The sequence below is a fragment of the Venturia canescens genome, chromosome 8 (assembly GCF_019457755.1).
Source record: "Venturia canescens isolate UGA chromosome 8, ASM1945775v1, whole genome shotgun sequence".
In the NCBI taxonomy this organism is placed as follows: domain Eukaryota; kingdom Metazoa; phylum Arthropoda; class Insecta; order Hymenoptera; family Ichneumonidae; genus Venturia; species Venturia canescens.
Window position 1 is genome coordinate 3,249,589 of NC_057428.1, and position 23,995 is coordinate 3,273,583.

The window sequence follows — 23,995 nt, forward strand, 5'->3', positions numbered from 1 at the left end:
GGACGTACACTTACCTGCCCTCCGTTTTGCGTATAATACCGCTTATCATACGTCCATTCAGGCGAGCCCGGCCTACTTGAATTACGGGCGCGAACCGAAACCTCCGCCTTGTTTACTCCCGGAAGGGCCGGGGACCGAATCGCACACACCCCAATCCTGGGTCGAACGCATGAAAGAATTGGAAACGGTGCGCCGACTCGCCCGAATCGCGATTACCGAGGCTCAGGAACGACAAGCTCTTTATTACAATCGCAAACACCGCGACCGCGATTATCGGGTAGACGACTTAGTGTTAAAAAAGCAACATGTATTGTCATCTGCGACTCAACACGTGGCAGCTAAACTAGCCACCAAATTCCATGGCCCCTTCGTCATTCGGAGAAAAATTTCCCCGGTGGTCATGGAGCTGTCGAATTTGGAAGGAACCTGGAGTGGGAAAATTCACGTGCAGGACCTCAAGCCCTACGTGAATTGACCGAGCCAGTGTCTCAATAGCATTGACACACCCCAACCTTTTGCGTCCTCACCTCACTTCCTTCTTCACACCCCCGGACCTAGCTTTGTCGCCACCCGGCCCGCTTGTTTGCTCTGTGCTTAACTGTTCTTTCTGGTGTGCTTTACATTCCACAGCTTCGCATGTACCTCCGGCGCGTCTTACCACAGTACCTGTCGCCACTACCTAGCGTCGTTTACCTATTACCTCACTCCCCGTACCTCGACATTACCTCCGACCAGCGTTTCAGCACCTAACCCCATTACCTTTACCTCCCGCCCGGTGCGGTTATTACTCCCTGTTTACCTACCTCGATACCTCGCCCGCCCCGGCACGCGACGGGAACCGGCGCCCCGAACCACGGAACAACGTGGTCCGGCAACTCGCTCCAAGACGACTTTCGGTACGTAATCCCCGAACTGAGAATGGGGACCCCCACTCCACCCACCCACTACAACATGGAAATTTCTTCCTCATCAGAAGAAGACGGAGAGGACTCATCTCTCTCGTTGCCCTTGGTGGACCTCGGCAGTGACACCGAAGAGGAGTTGCTGCGTGACACGGACGAGCCGCAACGACCACCCCGCAGCCGACCGGCGGCGGCCGCCCCTCAGCCAACGGACTCACCACCGGCCCAACACCGTGATCGATCGCCCCGATCCCCCCGGAGGGTTCCCCGCGAGACCCGTTATTCGCCATCGCGAGATCCCTCCCCAGGAGAGACTCGACGGAGCAAGCGACCCACCGGGATGCCGACCCCTCCACGTCACGCCCGACCACCACCACCGCGCGCGCCCTCGCCGATGGCAATACTCGAGGAGCTGTTGGAGGCTCTAGACCAACAGCCGCCGCTAGACGTAGACCCCAACCCGGTGTTCGACGCCGTCCGTCCTTATGCGCCCCTCCTGGCAGCCGGCGAGTTCGTACGTTCGGGTTTCCTAGACGCCCTCGTAGGCCTGATCCGGGGACTGACGCACCGCGCGGACGGTTTCTGCCCGATCGCGGAGGGGCTGCGACACCCACGGTCGATGGGATCCTCCGCCACCATCCGGGAGTTCCCACCTACCCACGAGGTCGCCTCCCAGACGCGCACGCCAATTACGCGCGACGCCGAGAGCCAAACCGGCGAGCCACCTACTACGTGTGACGCAGAAAGCCAGACGGGGCCCGTCGACGATCTTCGGGAGGGCCTGGAACGTCTCCTCTCTACCCCAAGGGAACCTGAGGGGAGGGCAGCGTCATCCGCCCCCGCTCCTAGTCAGCGCAGCAAGCCGACCACTCCCAGCTCGAGCTCATCGAAGGCGACCGTTAGCACACCGTTGTTAGAGCAACCGGAGACACGTGCGACGAAACTCCGAACCCCACATCCGCACGCTGGATCGGCCAACGTCGAAGGGGCGAATGGGGCCACAACAAACCGTGCTACGAGCACCCAAGGAACGCGCTCACGAGCGTCGGACAACCCTGCCACCACCACTAGCTCGCGGTACCGCCGTTGTTTCAACTGCGGGAGTACCTCACACAGACGGCAAGCCTGTGTGCAACCGCCCCGCCAGTTTTGCTTCCGGTGTGGGATCCTGGACGTCACGGTGCGAACCTGCCCGAAACACGGTGCCGAATACGAAAAGGAGGAACCGTGGAGGTGGAATCATCGATAAGAAGGGCGGGACGAGTCCCAGTCCCTCGCGTATCGTCGGCCTTGTCGCCCGAACCCTATCCAACCGTTCTTCGGCCAGGGCACTGCGTGCCAACCTATTTATATTTGTTTTCTTTCCTTTTCTCAAAGTGGTTCAGATAGTTCTTTTCCAGTTCTTTGGCAGGCGGAGTCAGTTTTCTTTTTGTTTCCTTTTGTTTTGTTTTCCTAGCGACGTTATTACAGTCTTATAGACTGAGCCCTCGGGCTCTAATTAAGTTACCTTGTGATTTTGTTTTACCTTCTTTACTTGTGCGTTTCACGTCGTGAACCTGTTACCTGCCAAGAGTGCCATACCTTTATTTACGCCTTACGTTGAGAATGATTTATTAAAAATTTCGAAAACGATCGAGTTAATGTTGTTATTGCATGTTACACCTTATGCCTGTCAGTGTCTGTTCTCGCGGAGCAGTTCCGCGAGATTCGGAGTAGAGTCTGCTTCGAGTCAAGCTAAGTGGAGTTGAGATTTTAGTAGAGCCTCTGTGGACTTATTTTCCGTTTTGTTCTTGGAGGCTCAGCCCCTGCTGGAGGCCTAGAACGCGTTGAGTTCCTCCTTTTTCTTTGTCGTATTGAGCCAAATTAATGTGGAGATGGAGCACGCGTAAGGCGTGGAGGACTGGTAAAATCTGGGCTCCATGGAGAACGAGCCGAGGGACCCAACTTTGTTTCAGATCGAACGCACTTGGCCCATTCGGGAAGCCGGGAGACACGTTCGTGCGAGTGGGCACCGAGAGAAGTCACCCGAAGGAAGCACAACATCACCCACCACCCACCGCCGACATCGTCGAGTGTCACCCATCACCGAGACAAGCAAATTCTGGGGTGGAGGTTTGTGACGTGACATTTTGCCCCGCCACTCGTGCGAACCGTGTCGACCAGTGGACCGGGTTTGCGGCCCATTTTGACGCCACTGCGACTCGTCGGGCGCTGTTCGGAACGAGACTCACCGCTACGTAATGTTAAGATTTATTTTAAGAATTCGCGCCTATTATCTGTTGCGCGACAATTACCTTTGGTTTTACCTATGCCCGGCCCGTGTCGGGAAGAGAGAGAAAGAGTTCAGTCTTCGCGTGTTACATTGATTCCAATATTTCAGAAATCTACTGTAGTTTCCGAGGTTTGGCGCCGCCTCCGCCACGATGGACCGAGCGCATCGCTAATTTATACCACCCGCACTACCTCGCTGTTCAGACCGATCTCGCCCGCGGGGAGCACTCTTCTCACATCGTCTTCGAGCTTCGAACATCACTCTCGACCTGCGGACGGCTGAGAGGACACGCTGGCATAGGCCATCCGTTGAACGCCGCCCGTGCCTCTCCCGCCGTAGCAACCGAGAGTTGCACCGTCCGCACAGCTGTGAATTCGGGTGCCACGGTCCGTGCAATACGGCGCCTCGGTCGGTGGGGTTCGGGGGAGTTTCCTGGAGGAGAGGTGCTGCAATTGCCTGGTGGCTTATCGTCGTGGGCCCACCGTGACTTCATGACGTCTGGAGTCATGAGGGAGGCCTCCCCTCTGCCTTTTCAGAGATGCCCGCCGGATCCCCAAGAGGAAAGGCACTCGGATCACAGCCATTTAGTCGGGAGGAGCGTTTCACGTGGGCGGAAGAGGCGAGAGCAGCGAGGAACATCGTGCAATTAAGAATAGCGTAAAAGCGGTGCGGAAAGTAATTTCCGTACGCGCTTCACTTTTGAATTTACCGCGAATACGCGAGCCGGGAGGCCGAACGCTAGTTCGCGCCCGGCGTGTGAGCGCTGCGGTGCTGGGTCCGAGTGGTGGGGAGAGCGCCGAACACCGAGGACCGCTCGCACGCACAATTAGTCTAGTTCCGAGCACCGTACTGGCGAGTCTGCGTTCCGGCGAACATCACCAAGCCTTTCCTTTGTGCGGCGAGTTGGATCCCTCGGTAAGTCCGTTCTTTATCTCCCCGAATCGTTTGTCTTGTTGAGCTTTTTCACGTTTTCTTTTTCGGAATCTAGTTCCGGGTTTTAGTTCAGATTTATATGGCGTTTCGAGAGACTTACGAGTCGAAGTATCGTGCGAGATTGCGGCCGATACTTCCCGGGTCTCGAATTTTGAGGATGTAACGCTCAACTGGACAAATCGATTCCCTTAAGTTGGTTCAATCATTTCATAAAAATTGTCAGTATTAGAATTATATCGTTTGAGTTTTCGTAGTGTAAACGCGCTGAATATAACGCGCAATATCTTTCGAGTATCTCTGTCTCTCTCTCCTTGCACGCGCCGAGGGCTCTAGCGAGCGCGCCCAGTCGCGCGATGTTTTCGTGCTTTCTCTCTCGCACTTGTTGTCGCGCTACGGATTATACGGCGGTTAGTAGCGTCTTCGTTTATTATTATATTTCGTTCCTTTCTTCTGTATCGCGTATTATTATTCTCTCGTAGTTGAACCGGCGTGCAGCGTATTGCCGCTCTCCGATACCTTATTCTTTTATTATGTTAACTGTTACTTAAATTCTTTATCAATCGTTCGTTACCTTGTCGCTCGCATTTTCTCACACTCGTATTTTACCTGCGTTTTACCTACAGTCCTCGCGACTGATTAGCTTTACCTGCAGTCCTCGCGACTGACTAGCTTTACCTACAGTCCTCGCGACTGATTAACTTTACCTACAGTCCTCGCGACTGATTAATTTTACCTACAGTCCTCGCGACTGATTAATCGTACCTCCAGCCCTCGCGGCTGATGAACTTTACCTGCGCATTACCTACGGTACTTGTTACCGGTTACCTTTTACCTACAGCCCTCGTGGCTGATTAATCGTACCTCCAGCCCTCGCGGCTGATGAACTTTACCTGCGCTTTACCTACGGCCCTTGCGGCTGGTTACGTGTTACCTGCGTTTACCTGAGACACTCAATTCGTGGGTGTCGAATAACGGATATGAGGCGTGCGAATATGCGAAGCGACAGATCAGTTCTATTAATTTCATTATCCAGATTCTACCCGTCACTTGTATTATATGGCTTGAACTTTTGTCCGATCATTAAAATTTACCGAATCTCGTATTTGACTATGTTGTTCTCGATGGTTCACGGCGTTCAATGTCAATGTCTTTCTTGTAACTTTACGCGTCGTCGCGGAGTTGAATAAATTGTGAATATTTTGCCAAATTATTATCTTGTGTCGATTATGTTATTTTGCGTTCCTGATTGCTACTTTTCCCCAAGGATTCCCCCCTCTACCTTCTGTATCTCAGTTTGAGCTGAGTAGCCGGACCGTCCTCGGTCACTCGTGTCTCTCGCGCACTCTGAGTATCGTGATCTGTTGGCGTTACCATCGTAGAGAGTGAATAAAATTAAAGTCGAGTAATCGGCGGTACTTCGTACCTGGCGCCCAATTCACTCTCGTGGCCGGAGAGTCGTGCGAGCCGACGAGACGGGTGAGCCGAGAAGGGACCAATCGTACCCTCGCGGGGAAAATTGCGTTACAATCTTTATCTGTCCTATAACCCAGATTCAAAAATTGTTTTTTTTTTCCTTTTTATCGCGAAAGCGGTAGAGATAAGTGAACAATCGACTGACGACATTGACGTTTATTGTATCAAAGAAAATACTAGAAATAAAAAGAACGAAAAGAATTATTACATTTGGCGCCCGACTCGCGGCTACGATACTCACGTAGTTTCGCATACATCGCAATATTAAATAAATACTCCATTAAAAATAAAATATCATAATTTTATAAGACACTTGAAATATCTTCATAACTATAATAATTCATAATTCATAACGTAATAGAATCATATGCCTAAAACGGTTAGTGTACCATCTCGTCGCGTTACTCGATCAAAAGCATCGGTGATAAACGAGTCACGCGCGAACACACCTCTCCCGTTATTGAGAAAGCGTAAAGGCATCTTATCATCTCCGAAAATTGTAAATAAAAAACGAAATATAGAAAACATATCAAATATTAACAGACAAAAACGTACAACACAAATGGCTGAAGAAGCGGAGAGACTTGCAAATATTGAAGAGGAGTGGCGGCGTATAAGAGAAGAACGCCAACGTCTCATCGAAGAGCGCCTCGAGCTCGAGAGATTGAGAAATAATCATCAAGTTAATCCGCTACCACAACAAGTGACTGAACGCGATCCAGCAATGAATTCGCCAGCAATCGAAAATAATAGAACGAACGGCGAACTGGTAAATGGGCTCGTGACACATCTACAAAATTTACACGTGAACATAGGTATGCCGAAATTCAATGAAAATAATAACCCTCTTGAATACCTCGAAGAAATTGAACGGTACTTTAAACTTAAGAATATCCAACAACATCATAGACTTATTATTATCGAAAATATTATAGAAGGCCGTGTAAGAACGTGGTACGAAGCTGTAAAAAATTCTATACAGTCTTTCGAAACTTTTGAGCAATTGTTTAGAGAAGAATTTTACTCTATTCCAAATAAAGTGCGTTTCAAAAATCAGTGGTCATTAAAAAAATATAAAGCGAGTGAGGGTAGCATGCATACATATTTCTACAAGCAGATCAAAGAAACGCGTTATTTCGAGCCCCCTCTGACTCCGTATGAGATTAATTTTACAATCGTTCAACAATTTCCACCTCGCGTGCGATCAAGCTTAGCAACGATCAACTATAAAGACACCAATTTAATAGCCCAAGCTCTCGGTCAGTTGGATTTGGCACAAGACGAGTTTATACGTCAAAAAGAAGCAAGAAACCAATACAAACCGCAAACGACGCACGTAAACAGCGTGCGTGGCGTTCAAACAGGTCCACCGTATCACAATTATAGGCGTAGTTCGGAATATAATTCTAACGATTACCGTGGAAAATACATAAATCAAGACCAATTTCAACAACATAGCACATCACAGGCAAAAAGCAGGAGTAACGCGAAACACCAGAATAATAACAATGTAGCTCAAGTACCATGTTTACCAGATTTTCGGTTTCCTCCTCCAAACGTACAACCAACACAATATCAAAGCTATCAAAACTATAATCAATATCAGAGCGAAGCAGGAAATGAGCCAAATAATTTAAACTAAGTACAGACACGTCGAGTCAAGGTCCCACTGCGTGTCATAATTTTTTAGATTTTGTTGAGGACCTGCGAGAAGAAATTAGAGGAAATATTTCACAAACAGTTCCATTTAAAGTAGTAATTCAACATCGTCCACACATAAGGCTTACGATGGGGGATAGTATAATCAAAGTATTGATTGATACTGGTAGCCAAATAACTTGTGTATCGGAAGAATTTTATATGAAATTGAAACAAAACGACGATCTGTATGAGCTGCCAGTGACAAATATATCGGTGTCGACTGCGGTTGGAAAAAAATCGAGTACAGTCAAGAGACAAATTTTGTGCAAAACCCAAATCGGAGACCAAGAATTACAACACGTGTTTCTGATCGTTCCTTTTTTAACATCCACGTGTATTTTAGGTAGCGATTGGCTGCATGCAAATAGGGCCATCATAAATTATGAAAACAGAACAGTTAGCATACAGGGAAGCCCGCTTAGACCCGATTTAGTGACGTTTGATGGAAATTTCTCGGAAAGGCTCCAAATTAGTCAAAGTGAAGGAAGAACTCACATTAATATCGTTCGAGCCGAAGAATTAGCAAAACGTGATGTAAATACAAGCGAATGTTCAAATAATAACATATCACTTGAAGTTGAAGATTTAAATGATTGTGTAAAAAATAATAATGAAAATAATTTGAAAATGTATACTGCGATAAGCAGTGGTAAAGTGAATAAGACTGATATAAATAATGTCGATAATGAAGGTTTGGCAAGTGTTGATAGTCTAGAGAGTAATCGCAAAAACGATGTAGACAAAATAAACGAATTAATCGTAACAGTAAAACTGGATGATTCCACCACCCAGTTTAATAAAAAATTAATGGATGAGACAAATATTGAAGAAGAGTGGAATAGGAAACAACATATTATGGAACCATGCAAAACTACTTGCGAATTGTCACAATACCAGAGTTGCACAGCGAATAATAAAAAATTAAAATCGGATGACGACAAAGATAAATGGGCCAAATCGATAGAATTTCAATCGCGCTCTTTAACGTCACTAAATGGGGATCAAGCGACAGCTATCATAAATCTAATTCACAAATATAAACGTGTTTTTTCGGACAAACCCGGTTTAACAACGGTCCACGAGCATGAAATAAAGGTGATCGAGAAAAAACCGGTATCCTATCACTCATATCCGGTTCCGATTCATTTGAGAGAGTCGGTGAGAGAAGAAATCCAAAAGATGTGCGAATCGGGGATAATTGAACGGGCTGTGAGTTCCTATTGTAACCCATTGCGTGTAGTCAAAAAGAAAGATGGACGAGTCAGAGTGTGCCTTGATGCACGCTATATCAATGCAATAATTGAAGGTGATAATGAATCTCCACCGATTATCGCGGAAGTGATGCAAAAGCACAACGGGAAAAAGTGGCTCTCAACTCTCGATTTAACGCACGGCTACTGGCAAATACCCCTTTCGGAAAAATCTCGCAAATATACCGCGTTTTTGTTTGACGGGAAAGTTTATCAATTTAAGGTAATTCCGTTTGGTTTAAAAACCTCCGGAAGCGGTTTTATACGCGCGTTGAGTCGAGTGTTTCGAGACGATTTCTCTAAATTTTTAACGTATTACGTCGATGACTTACTGATCACGTCAAATGATTTCACAGAACACATAATGCACCTTGAACAAATATTCGAAAGATTGAACAAATATAACCTTACGTTGCGACTCGACAAGGCGGCTTTTTGTAAACATTCGGTTCCATTTTTGGGATTCATTCTTTCACCGAGTGGAATAACGCCGGATCCACACAAAATTGACACAATTATGAACTTCGAAGAGCCTAAGAATAAGCAACAGTTGCAAAGGTTTCTGGGCGTATGTAATTACTACAGGCAATTCAGTTTAAAGCATGCCGAATATGTCGAGCCGCTCCGATCTTTGCTTAAAAAAGACGCTCGTTGGACCTGGTCAAGAGAGCATGCGAAAGCATACAAGGAACTTAAGGAAAATTTCAAACGCAAAATAGAGCTCGCCCACTATAAAATAGACAAACAATTTTACTTGCAAACTGATGCATCCGACAAAGGGATTAGCGGTATTTTGTTCCAGTTAGATGAAAGCGGGGACCAAAGAATTATTTCTCTAATCAGCCGAGGTCTCATGCAAGCAGAGTTGAATTATACAACGACAGAAAAGGAACTTCTGGCCATTGTATATTCGATGATGAAATTTCGCATATATTTACTCGAACGCCCCTTTGTTATCATTACCGATCACCAGGCGCTTACTTTTATTAACAAGACACCGTTTCAAACGGCACGCATTTGTCGGTGGCTTTTGTTAATACAAGAATTTTCGTTTACGGTGGAATATTGTAAAGGGCGAGACAACCTCGTCGCCGATTTTTTTAGCCGAAATCCTTGCGGAAGATCCAGAGAGACTTATTATATCGAGCCTTATGTTGGGTGAAATCGATGACTCGCATAAAATAGCCGATGATGCTCTCATTATGATAAGTCAACTCGAGTTGGATCCGTATTTCAAAAAAGAGTTAAAAAATTTGGGACGAATGCAAATGGAAGACGATTCTGTAATGCAATTTATAAGAAAGTTTGAGAGTGATCGTGATAGTTACATACAAAAATATAATGACATATGGTTCTGTCGTAGTACAAAATCTCCTCATTGGAATATTCTTGTTCCTCAAAAATTAAGAAATCTCGTGATTCATTCAGAACACGATCGAATGGGACACCCGGGTGTGTGCAAAACTCTGTCGCATTTGAAAAGATTTTTCTATTGGAGAGGAATGAACGACGATGTAAAGCGGTATGTCGTTGGTTGCGATCTCTGTCAGCGAGTAAAATATTTGCAGCGTACGATGGAGGGTGAATATTGTCATGTGAAGTCGAATCATCCAGGCGATCTCGTTACCGTAGATTTTTACGAACCCCTCCCGACGTCTATTGGCGGTGTGCAATACATTTTCGTAGCCATGGATGCATTTTCCAAACTCGTAAAATTGTATGCAGTTAAAAAGGCGACCGCGAGGATTGTCGTAAAGAAGATTCTAGAGGATTATTGTCCAAAAATTGGAAAACCGCGTAGAATTCTTTCCGACAACGGGTCGCAATTTACCGCAAAGATATGGAAAGAAGCATTGGAACAAGAAAATATCAAAATTGTGTTTTCGTCAATTCGACACCCCCAATCAAATCCAACTGAACGCGTAATGCGTGAATTAGGGAAGCTTTTCCGAACATTTTGTTCGGAGCAGCACACGCGATGGGCTAAATATCTCCCTCGAATCGAAGCGTTATTGAATCACACGACTCATAGTAGTACAGGTTTTATTCCGTTAGAACTACATTGGGGCTCGAAGCCGCGTGACGAGATACATAAATTATTTGAGTTTCCCAAAGAAGAAGACCAAAACCATGATCGAAAAATTTTTCGGGCCAACAATCGTTTGCAGGAAGGTTTCGAAAACCGAAAAGCAAAGCAAAAAAGCGTCTCTAAGGTACCACTCGATGTTGGTGATAAGGTCTTACTCAAAGTTCCCCGTATATCAAGTAATAGCGATCGAGTAATCAGCAAATTCTTTCACATATATGAGGGTCCATACCAAATTGTTTCATCAAAAGGAACCAACGCTTTCGTCCTTTCGGATATATTAACGCAAAAGATAAAGGGTACTTATAATCGGGCGAGTTTAAGGAAGTATCACGAGCCCATTAATCGACCACCGCAACGTGAAAACACGATGAAGTGATGTAATAATGAAATAATATAAATGTTGAATCTGTATAATATGCTCTCTATTTTATGTGAATATAGACTGAACGAGTGAAAACCCCAGTGTGCATCGAATGAGTGAGGTTACATTGTTAGGACGAGACCCTTCGAGGGGTGGAGTCATGTGTGAATGTTTGTAGTGTGGGTTATGGGTGAAAATTGCGTGTGAATGGTAATTTTGCTTTTTGACTTCGGTCGCCAAGCAAAATTAGGGGGATAATGTTATATGTAGTGAGTCGAAATCAAATATTCCGCGCTTTTCATGATCGAAGAGTAGGCGAGAGTGGGATCGATGGCCAAATGGTCATCGATTCCGCTCTGTTCAACTGATCAGTCAGTCGTCTTCGAACCGCCGAGGCAGAACAAGGAAGGCAGATCGGTATCGAAACTCAGAGTATATTTATATCAAGAGACTCGGTAGAGTCTCGGGACAAGTACATTGACAGCCCTGTCGTCTGCTGGCCCGAGCTCGCCGAGACTATCTTTTCTCTGAATAAAACGATTCGCGGTGGTGGGGGTAAAATTGGCATGTCATTTTGTTCAATTACGAAACTCCTGAGTCATCTGAGGCTTTGAAAATTGAACTGGAGATTAATTAATAAATTCCCTTTCGATTCCACCCACAATCAGCATGATCGGTGGCGTAATTGCTGAGAAAAAACGTTGCACAGGCTCAAGATTATGCAAAAGTTACCAACACATTCTAGAATTTATGCGTCTGTATTTACAACACAATCAAAGGCACTTTGATGCTCTCGAGTTTCTGATTGGTTGGATCTGACGACATCCATTTTTCAACGTTGTGATTGGTTGTTGAAATTAGTTGTTGATGATTGGAAATCTGACGTCAACTTCAGAACGTAGCACACGGCGCAGCACAGCTGGTAACAGTAGTCATAAATTCGATCGATATACATATAATAATATGTACAAACCATGTGTCAGTTTTTGATCGTATGAACAGAGTTTCGACATTACGAAGTGCGTGCGGGATCAATAAAAAAATAATTTTCGTCATCTAAAGAAGTGCATAATACTATTTATTTTGTTATTTGTGATATATTAAACCGGTATCAAAGCGGCCGCGTAAATGTAGTCTGTGATGTGTGTGTGAAAAAGAATATAAAAAATGCGCGATGCATATGTCAACGAAACTTTTCAAGATTTCATCATTTCGTTCGATTGGAAATAAGTGTTAACTGAAATAATCCTTCAATTAAACCAGAATACGAGAAATATTGTCCAGTGCGAATATATTGTCAGTGGCGTGATTATATATCATGTGTACATAGGTTATATATACGAATAAATAGAACAAAAATACACGCAACTGTTAGAATGATATTAGAAACTTTAATTGAATAAATGTTTTGTAATTTATTTCTTGTGTCGTCATTATTTTTAAACATCCCCATATTTTGCTTGATATTCAGTTTGACTCTGCCCTCTCCGATCCTTGTTTTCACCCCATCAGTTTGCAGCGGATCGATTCATATTATTAATTCGTTCCCTAATATGTGTCCTATGATTTTCTACTCCTTCATGATGATTGTGGTAACATGGATCGAGAGGTTTCTAACCATGATCTTGAATTACACATTTTGTAAATCAGATTTTCAAAAAAACATCTGATCTTGGTATAGTGTGTAGTTATTCTTTTCCCATTAGGTCTGACGAGTGATAAATTTGGAAACTTTTACAGAAAGCCTATGGATGCTTTTTTTGCTGATGATATGAAAAGTCGTATCTTAGGAATGCGGTATGCAAACACAAATTTTGATAACAAAACTTATAGAATGACATGTATGTTGAGTATTTCCACTTTGCAAACTACAAATATGGAATTATTATAAAAAAAATTCATTCCGATAAGTCTACTGTTGCTCAGTTTTGGATGCGATCAAATATGATGCCTACCAACATCCCCAGAAACTTACAGAATTGCTGAATGCAATGTGCGCTATGTCATTTTAATGTAACATCATGACTTTTGACAACTTTTCATTACAATGCTGTAGATTCGGATCATTAAAATACTGCAAAAATCTGCAAACTATACAATTTAAATACTGTGCCATTCATTTTACATTTTGACTCTAACTGTAACATCTATATGAAGTAAAAAATTGATTATAAAAGTCTTCAGTTGCTCATTTATGGATAGATTTGAAATTGCTGTCTTCGAAGCTCATTGCGCAGATACATTGAACCGCAGCAGATACCTGCGAACTCTGAAATTTCTGTGGATAAATATATATGCGACGGATCACCCCTTATCTTTGATTATGGTAATATGTAATGGAACTTGGTTCGGCAAGTTTTTAAGTGTTAATTTTCAAATGGTATTGAAGTTTGTATGACTGATATACAGCGAATACTTCCAAACTTTGATATTTCTGTGTTGCAGCATGTGTGCCAATCATTCAAATCATTTCCTCCATCCGTATCATGTAATCTAGAAAATTCATCACAAAAGTCTTCCGCTTTTCTAAATACTTCAATTTTCCTTTTTCTACTCCATTGTGAGTTTTCGAATTTCTAAATTCATTTCTGAATTGTCCTGAAATGGTTTTCCTCCAAAACCAATGCAGGTACCTTAAACGTCTTTGAATTCTGTTGCTCTGTTGAATTAAGTTCGCTTAGTTTTTTTTGCTGCTTTGAGTTCTGGCATAATAAATGTTAGAAGTTTTCGGGTACTTTTTTTCAGCAACTATCAAACTGTGGATAATTGGACCTCAGCGGCCACTTACAAACTTTGGAAATATATTTCATTGGGGGCACGTTTTGGATGAAATGAAATCTCTAGATTCAGAATGCAAAAGCGACATTTAAAGTGGGCAAATCTGTTGGATTTTTCGTGTTATGAATTTGATCTATCTTTCATTTGAATTTTGAAGAACAGGGATAAATAAAATCTGTTCTATTAAGGAAATCTTTACATCAGTTCTTTCTTGGTATGAAGACTTGGAAAAAATCGCCAAAGGCCAAGGACAGACAGGTGACGAAATATTTCCAGTACAATTTTGACGAAAAATAGATCTTTTGTCGCGGAAACCAACGTTATAAGCCGAAAATCATATCTCGGCCCCCAACCCGCTTTCTACCATTCTCTTGGGTTCCCAATAAGCATAGCGTATTAGAGTAGAAGAAAAAAAATAGCCCAACTCCATGGACAGACCTGTGACAGAATATTTTCTGTACAATGTTGACGAGAAATTTGTTGTTTTTCGTGGAAACCAACGTTATAAGCCGAAAATCATATCTCGGCCCACAACACACTTTTCTCCATGCTCTTGGGTTCCGAATAGACAAAACATATTAGAGTACAAGAAAACAAATCGCCAAAGTCCAAAGACAGACCTGTGACGAAATATTTCCAGTACAATTTTGACGAAAAATAGATCTTATTTCGTGGCAACCAACGTTATAAGCCTAAAATCATATTATGGCCCACAACACGTATTTCTTCATGCTCTTGGAATCCCAATAGACAAAACATATTAGAAGTCAAGGAGAAAAATCACCAAAGTCCAAGACCAAACCAGTGCCGAAATATTTTCAGTACAATTTTGAAGAAAAATTGGTCTTTTACGTGGAAACCAACATAATAAACCGAAATTCATTTCTCGGGCCTCATCCCGGATTCCTCCATGCTGTTGAGTTCCTAATAGGCATAACATATTAGAGTATAAGGAAAAAAATCGCCAAAGTTCAAGGGCAGACTTGTGACGAAATATTTTCACTACAATTTTTACGAAAAATTGGTTTTTTATGGTGGAAACCAACTTTATAAGCCGAACATCATACACAGGGAAAATAAGATTAGGAAAAGTACATTGATGGTCCCTTATTTGCTGATAATTTCATGAAAAAGATTATCCCATAAAAAATGTTCGTATGAGAATGGAATCTATAAAAATGTACTAAGCAAATAATTCATAGAAATTTATACTAAAATCCTATAACCGTCATAACATAAATGAGGAACTTTTGAGAAAAAAGGTGTGATATCAAACCATAAACTTCCCCTAGGGAAAAAAAGGTTGGGACAAGTACATTGATGGTCTCTTGTTTCTGGATGACATAGAAAAAAGATTTAGAACCAGGAAAAAAATTCTATAGAAACAATAAACGAAAAATTGAAAAGTTCCAAAAAATTCAACAAAAATAAAAAACAATCGAAAAAATTCTGTAGAGAAAAATAAAAAATTTTCAAAAAAATTCATAAATATTGGACAAATTGAAAAATAAACTATCCAAGTTACATGCAGTATAAAAATGTATGATATCAATTGTTGGCCAAGTTTTTATTGATAATTTGAAATATTTATCGAACAAATCGGAAACTTTAATTGAAATTCATGATAATTATTTTCAAGAAAAAAGTTAATGAAAAAAAGTCATAACGGAAGTTACGTGCAGTACTAAAATGAATTATATCAATTCGAGGTCAAGTATTTATCAGTTATTCGAAATATAATCTCCGGCGACAAATGAGCGTTGAGAATCCTTGTCGGGCTCACAACGTTTTATCAAAATTACTAAAAAATTAATGGAAATAAAATCATTAAAAATTCACATGAAAGTCATTCGTTACTTCAACAAGGTACACACTTTAAAGAATCGATTCCCCTCCGACTTTCAGGATCCCCTGGTATTATTCACAACATTCAACTTCGATTGGATCGGTACAAATTATGTTCAAATACGTCTTAAACGTACTTGTCCGGCCCATCACTTTTTATTCAAATTGCTCATTCGAAAACAAGTCAGGGCTGCTCTAAAATGACAAATATAATAAAATCGATAGAAATAAAAATAATATCTCCAAGTAATTTGAACTTGATTGTTCGCAAGTTCGTATAGCAATATCCACTTCTCATTTTCTTCAGTGAACACATACCATTCGGTAAGAACCAATGGAAATGAGAAATAATCAGGCGCATTACTAGAAATTTTCGAACCTACTCAGCCATGCAATGTTTTTTTTTCTATAGTCACGTACACATTTTGATAAATATCACTAGTCGAGTACGGCACGTGGATTCCTGGAATTTGTAGAAAAATGGTTTTGTTGTGAATTATGACTCCATATAATATAAATAGATTAATCAACTTCATCTTTCATTTTCGTTTCATTTTGACAAGAGCGATTCGAAGGAAAATTATTTTCTCGGGAATTACTGATCCTTAATATTAACACATGCATTAACTTCGTTTTTGATTTGTTTTCGAATGAGCAATTTGAATAAAAAGTGATGGGCCGGACAAGTACGTTTAAGACGTATTTGAACATAATTTGTACCGATCCAATCGAAGTTGAATGTTGTGAATAATACCAGGGGATCCTGAAAGTCGGAGGGGAATCGATTCTTTAAAGTGTGTACCTTGTTGAAGTAACGAATGACTTTCATGTGAATTTTTAATGATTTTATTTCCATTAATTTTTTAGTAATTTTGATAAAACGTTGTGAGCCCGACAAGGATTCTCAACGCTCATTTGTCGCCGGAGATTATATTTCGAATAACTGATAAATACTTGACCTCGAATTGATATAATTCATTTTAGTACTGCACGTAACTTCCGTTATGACTTTTTTTCATTAACTTTTTTCTTGAAAATAATTATCATGAATTTCAATTAAAGTTTCCGATTTGTTCGATAAATATTTCAAATTATCAATAAAAACTTGGCCAACAATTGATATCATACATTTTTATACTGCATGTAACTTGGATAGTTTATTTTTCAATTTGTCCAATATTTATGAATTTTTTTGAAAATTTTTTATTTTTCTTTACAGAATTTTTTCGATTGTTTTTTATTTTTGTTGAATTTTTTGGAACTTTTCAATTTTTCGTTTATTGTTTCTATAGAATTTTTTTCCTGGTTCTATATCTTTATCTGTCCCATAACCCAGATTCAAAAATTGTTTTTTTTTTCCTTTTTATCACGAAAGCGGTAGAGATAAGTGAACAATCGACTGACGACATTGACGTTTATTGTATCAAAGAAAATACTAGAAATAAAAAGAACGAAAAGAATTATTACAGTGCTGCACGTAATTCAAGTGGTAACTTTTTCAATTCATTAGAAAATACTTGGCCTCGAATTGATATAATAAATTTTAATGCTGAACGTAAATGAGATGGAATTTTTTTCAATTAATTTAGCTGTTCGAATCAAATAAGAAGAATGAGGCATCGGTTTCCAAGTTTTTTTTTATGGGTGGATTTATCAGGAAACACGACACCATCAATGTACTTGTCCCAACCTTTTTTCTCTAGGGTTTGTACTTTTTTGTATCTCATTATAATTTTTTTATTGTTATTTATTTTTGGTTTTTTATTTATATACATTATTTCCTGGATTATCATTTTTTTTATTAGAATTTTTTTGAACTTTTCGATTTTCGCGTTTTTCATTTCCATAGAATTTTTTTCTGGATTTGAATTCTTTTCCCAAGTCATTCAGAAACAAGGGACTACGAATGTAGCCATCCCAACCTTTTTTCCCTAGGGGAGCTTTGGGGTCTAAATAATAATACTTGATAATAGACTTATTGTCGCAGGCAGTGAAATAAATCTGTGAGAGACAATTATTTCGTTTCAATAAAAAAATTGTGACAAAAGCTCCACATAATGTTATTTCGTCGAATTTACCTGTAAATTTCGACACTGGAATTTTCGGAGATTTCGACGTCGGCTGATTCAGGAGACGCTACCTTTTCTTCATAGTCGATATCGTAATTAGCCAATAAACAGTCTATCAGATCATGACAGTATTTTTCTGCATCGTTTTTTGCTGATACCTAGTGAGAAAAATGAAATCGATTATTTTTTAGGGTAAGAAATATGTGTTCGTTTCCTCAACATGTTTTTTTTTTTATTCAGCAATTGAAATTGCTACTCGTCTATATTTTCATTAGATATTCAAAACAAGACTCTTCGACCTTCTCTTGATGAGGGAGCGTCTTGAGCATGCAAATAGGGAGCGAGTTTTAGAGTTTTAAAAAATTTGATACTTTGAATAGGATATTTGAATTAGATTGTGCTTGGACTGGGTATACAGCGCGTCAATAACGACTTGGCTTTCTCTCAGCTTTACCTTTTTTGCGGTGTACTGTTCAATTATTAAAAAGGCTCTAATGTAAGTGCATTAATGGATAAATTGATAAATGAATGGATATTAAAAGTACGGTCGAGTTCATTTATGATTAAATTGAATAATTGAACTAGTTGGAATTAAGATGAATCATGATGTATAATGTGACGTAACACTTTCCAAACGACTCGAAATCGATCATAACCTTGAAATACATCGCGACGCAGCGCGATGTTTTGACCAAGTGCGTACAATGACCGGTGAGCCGCGTCACTAGCGGTGGAGCTTGATACCAGAGGCGCCGCGTATTAAAAATACGATCTCGTAAAATATTGTAACTAGGCTCAAAAGAAGCGGAAAATTATAAATGATCGAAATTTTGTAATAAAATCCTGAAAATAATAAATTAAAAATGTGCTTTAATGCGCATGCGTGGATCGAATGATCTCGAACTAGCCGCGACCCAAACAACAATTTTTGACCATATTAAATCTTTTTAAATTGAACTTTGTGATGAGATAAAGCATTTGTAAAAATTGTTAAATAACTTATTCAGTAAATTTTTGATTTTTGATTGTAAAATAGTTATGTAAATCATAAAAACGGTATTTCGCGCATCACATGATAATTCTCTCGGCCAATGACGAGGCACGAATCATAGCAACGAGACAATAGCGAGTCCCGTTACGAAAAGATGCCCAGAACCAATCCGAAAACTGAAAATTCGGCGTTTGATAATTTTATGGTGGGGAAACGGGTAAAATAGGACGTGAGAAATACATTCTTACGGGAAGCACCCGGAACTTGAGAAAGTTCAAGTGAATAAAAAAAGTTACCATCTGAGTTATGTGCAGCACTACAATTTATGGCATCAATCGGAGGATAAGTATTTTATTAGTATATAATACATAATTTTTCACAATATGAAATTGTTCTGAGAAACATTCAAATCCAAAAAAAAATCGCATCGAAGGTAAAAGTCATTTGTTACTCTATGGTGGCAGAAACTTACTTAGAAGAAAATCGATTCTTCTCAGACTTTCAGGATAACCTGGTATTCACAATATTCGACGTCGATTTCGTATCGGTACAAATTATGTTTAAATATGTGCTAAAAGTACTTGTCCGGCCCATCACTTTTCATTCAAATTGATCATTCAAATAAAAATCAGGGCTCTTCTAGATCTGATGGATCACATCTATGCGTACAGAGGTAAACAGAGGGAATTTAAAAAATTACCTCCAAGAGATTTTAACTTAATTGCATTCATTATAAAAAAATGCAAACAAATTTTTCTGTAATATCCAAGAGATATTATTGCGTATTTATGAAAAAGTATCCTTCGCACGATAAGCATTGTCCAGCTTCCAAATTAACTCCCCAGTTTATATTGAAATGACGGCAATTTTTACTACACGTTTTCTTCTTCAAACGAATTTTATTCGTTATAGCAACTAATCTATTCTATTACTGAAGATATTCAGCTGATAATAAATCGCAATTCAATAAATTTTCGAGCAGATTCGTCTGTACAATCTCGTTTTTTTATGGTCACGCACACAATTGCACTTTGTTGAAATCAATATTAAAAAATGAGTGCAACACGGGCATTTCTTGAAATTCGATGAAAAGTGATTCCCTAGTGTGATACTATATACCCGTTCTTAAAAAAAAATTTTCGATATATTGGAATGTAAAGCCTCTATCCGTTGCAATGGTTTTGTTTACTCGATGCCATGAATTGTTGCGAAGAGATAGTTGCCGCCGAGCATATGTGGAATGATGTCCAAATTCAAGTGGGCGTGTAGCAGCGTTAATGCTAGTTCCATAAAAATAACGCAGAAATTAACGTCTAGTTTAATTTTTGGCGTGGATGGTTTTCAAATGGAAGCTCGGGAAGACACGATTGATGAAATATACTATTCAAAATTAATGGTTTGATGAATCAAATAGATTCCTGAGATAGTGTATAGATGAAAGAGATTAAGGAAGAAAATAAAATAATTAGCAAATATGAATGATTTAATGAATTATTACACAATAAATATCCAGGCGAATGGTTTAAATTATTGAATCAACAAACGAATAGAATGTGGAGAAAGTATGGTTTTAGGAATAAAAGAAATAGACAATCTGGTGAATGAATCAGAGAATGGGATACAGAATACTTGTGATGAACCAGTATATGGATAGGTAGACAAGTAAAAAATTTATACATGGCTGGATGAAGGATAACGAAATAAGAAACAAATGAATTAGTGGGCATTGAAATTCGCTCTAGATGCAGACGGATGGAGCATTAGCATTCCTTCGCCGAGCTTCCATTTGAAAACCATCCACGCCAAGTTTGTGTGTAATTTTGACAGTGAATTTGTGCATTAAATTAGAATAACAATATCTTAATCGCAAAATCATTCTGGGAACGCTTGAAGTCACAAAACTCTTTAGCCAGTACAGTTGGAGGTGTAACATGATTCTTTGCAGAAATCGAAATTTATTCAAAATCCTTGGCTATGCTAAAATGATCTCATATTTTTTTTCTTATCTTGATCATCCTACTATGTCATTTTCGCAATAAATAATGGGTAAGGAAATCGTTCATTTACTGAAAATATAGTAAAGATCATTCGAAACTAGAGGGGCGATTTTTTAATACTTGGCGTTCTTTTTTTACTTTTTTGAAGTATTTTTATAGTGATTTCGCTTTTTTTTTAGAAGAGTGACAATTAGTAAATATTTTGGAAAATTATACATTTTTTCTTATCTCCAAAAAATTTTTTACAAATGATTTGTTTAAAGTTGAGTAACTACCTTCAGATGGCGAAAGCAATCAACGCTACTAAATATTTATTTTTTCTATGTTGACGGACAAAAACTGTTTAGTCAATTTCAAATGATGTAAATCTTGTCTATATTAGAATGGTCTTATATTTTTTTCCCTATCGTGAAACAAAATAATGAGGAAGAAAATTTCAAATTAACAATGCTAATATGTGAAGATCATTCCAAACTAAGGTTGCGGTCTTTCAATATTTGTCGCGCTTTTTTTTTACTTTTTTTCAAGTGTTTTCACTACCGAGGAAAAATTTCCGAATAAAAGACCAAAAATGTTCCGTGCTCTCTTTTCTTCTACTAGGCCACTGGTTTAGATCTCGGATGCAAGAAGGAGCATTTTAAAGGGAAGAGCTTACTTTGGTTTATTTTGGTTTACTTTGGATTATTCGAAAAGTCATTACGACCCTTTTTACGGGTGCTACGTCATTTCGAAAGACGTTGATTTTTGGTTTGTTGGATTCCCCTTTCAATTGGACCGCGTTTTCACATGAAATTTTTTCTCCTCAATTCTACGAGCGAATCCTCAAAAGTTGAGGTTTTAGATTCAATTTTTTTATTGGAAACGATTTTTTCGCTCAATCATCGCGTTTTTAGCAAAAGAAAAATTTTGAAAATTCCCGCGTATCGCGAGAAATATTAAATTTCACACGATATTTCAAGCGTAAAAAGAGTCGCGTCAGCGATTGTTTATTCACTAAATTTTTTTTAGCATTTTCCGCCATGCAATTTTCAGTGAAACTTCAAGTACCTCGATTGTCGTAACTCTGAAACAATGAGGTTTTTTAATGAAATTTGAAGGAAAAGTTTTACCTTTTATTCAATTTCAGCTCATGGGAATGATATCAGATTTTTTAAATTTTTTTACTTCAAACAGTTATGGATTGATCTAGGTTTTTCGAGAATCATGAAGTCGTATTGGAATATTCAACGTAGAAAAAGTGTCATTTTTGCTTTTGAATTTTTTATTGATCGATTTCTTTATAATAAGACATGGCACGAAACACTGAAATGCATTCTTGAGAAACTCATAGAAAAAATACTGTGAATTGTGTAAAAAGTACTCATAAAATGTTTGTCTCATATCAAAGAAACTACCTTTGGTGTACGGCACTTTTTTCACAATTCACGAAATTCACAAGTTTTTAAAAAACGAGCATTGACATCTCATACCACGTAAGTAGTAGGTGGTGCACTATGGCGACCCCCACTCCTATCCCCACTCCTATCCCCACTCCTTTCCCCCACTAGGCCGAGCGGCCGGCGTTGTGGGTGAGAGGTTTGCGGGTGTGCGGAGCGTGGATGAGCGTGTCGCCATAGTGCACCATCGTTTTTTCAGGTATATATATTTTTATTTTTAAAAGGGATAAAAAAAAAAAGCAGAAAATAAAAATAAAAAATAAAAATTAAAAAGAAAAAATTAAAAATAAAAAATATATATCGAGAAACTTACCAGGGTGACGTGCCTCTCTCTCTCGCCCCGATCCAGACTCCACGGCGCTGGCTCGCACGCCACTGTTTTTTCACGCGCGCGCGCGCACACACACACACACACACACACACACACACACACACACACACACACACACACACACACACACACACACACACACACACACACACACACACACACACTACTCCTCAGGGTCGTCAGGGGCTGCAGCAACGCCGACGAGCCCGTCTTCAGCCCCTTCGTCGTAGCCGCGATAGCCGTCCGGTAACTCGTCCACGAGAACACCCCCGAGCTCCCGGCCATCCTCGTCAAACAGCTGGATGCTCAGGGGGTGGCGTGTAGGAGGGCCCACGGCCCTAGCCGTAAGAGGCCCCTCGCACAGCGCCTCCATCTCATGGGCCGGATAATGGAACGCCTCTAAGTAGGCGACGCTGCGGAGGGAGCACTCTAGCACGAGCGCCGGTATTGCCTCTAATGCCGCTGACGGGTGGTACAGGCAGTTTAGCTCGTAAAACTCACTGTCACCATGATCCACCAGATGCACCTCGACAAAGTCACCGCTATCGCAGTACACGACCTCCCCGCGGTACGCAATACGCGAGCCCCGCAATACAACCACACAGCACACACCCGGCGTTGCCTCCTCGCGCTGGAAGGGCCGGCCCAACCTCCTGTCTATAAACTCACTATGCATTAAATTTACCACGTGGAGGTACAGTTGTTCAAGAGCGTCGGTACGGACGTATAGGGACGCGACGTTCAAGAACCGTATGACACGGCACGTAAACGAGTGGCACAAAAACTCATAATCCCGGTAGCGCGGATACATTTTGGTGAAAAAATAAAAAAAGAAAAAACTTGTAGAGGAGCGGTATATATAAAAGAGGCCGGGACGAGATACTCGCGCACGGTTCGGCTGAAGACTGACGGCTAAGACGTTCATGCAAATACGTGCTTATGGTGAGCACATCATTGCAGGGGTAAAAGAAGGACAGGAGGGGTGTAAAACAGCTGACGTCTCGGCCCGATGCAGTCATCCTCGTATACGGGGCAAAGGAATCACACATGCCCTCTCGCTCGCTCTCGCGCTTAGATAAGACCGTTCGCGAGGCGCGATGCCTCGCGAGAGCTTGAGGTATTCACTGCTTCATCAAAACTGCACGTGGCTGCAATCTCGACGGCGTGCACCCTCTTACTCGCTCTCGTGCTAGCATACGCGTCAGCGTATACGCTCTCGCTCGCTCTCTCTCTCGAGATACGGTACCTCGCGCTCACCGTACACCGCCTCTAAGCAGGCGGGGGAGTACGTCATCGTAGCATTGACCTTAAGTCATAGCATCGCACTGGTTCTTTAAGTAACAGCCAGCAACGATGGTGTATACCGTCTCCCTCGCTCCAACGTCATGCTACATCCTCTTTCTCTCTCTCGCGAGGCACAATACTCGAACATTTGAGAGTCGTGGCAATGATAGCGCATGCTATCTCGCTCGCACCCGCGTCGTGATAAGCCCTCTCGCTCGCTCTCACATGAGATGCGAGGCCCAGCGCTCTCGCGACGCCGTCGTGCTGTGTCATCAGAATTGCA

The 23,995-nt window shown here is 40.9% G+C and overlaps 1 protein-coding gene across 1 annotated transcript in view; it reads right to left on the reverse strand.

Annotated features, from left to right (window-relative positions):
- Positions 1 to 23,995, reverse strand: part of LOC122415295 (uncharacterized) — a 768,161-nt gene that overhangs the window by 332,417 nt on the left and 411,749 nt on the right. The window contains exon 4 of the mRNA XM_043427283.1: positions 17,683 to 17,831. Within this exon, the coding sequence (XP_043283218.1) occupies positions 17,683 to 17,831 (149 nt within the window). The remainder of the gene's footprint in view (positions 1 to 17,682; positions 17,832 to 23,995) is intronic.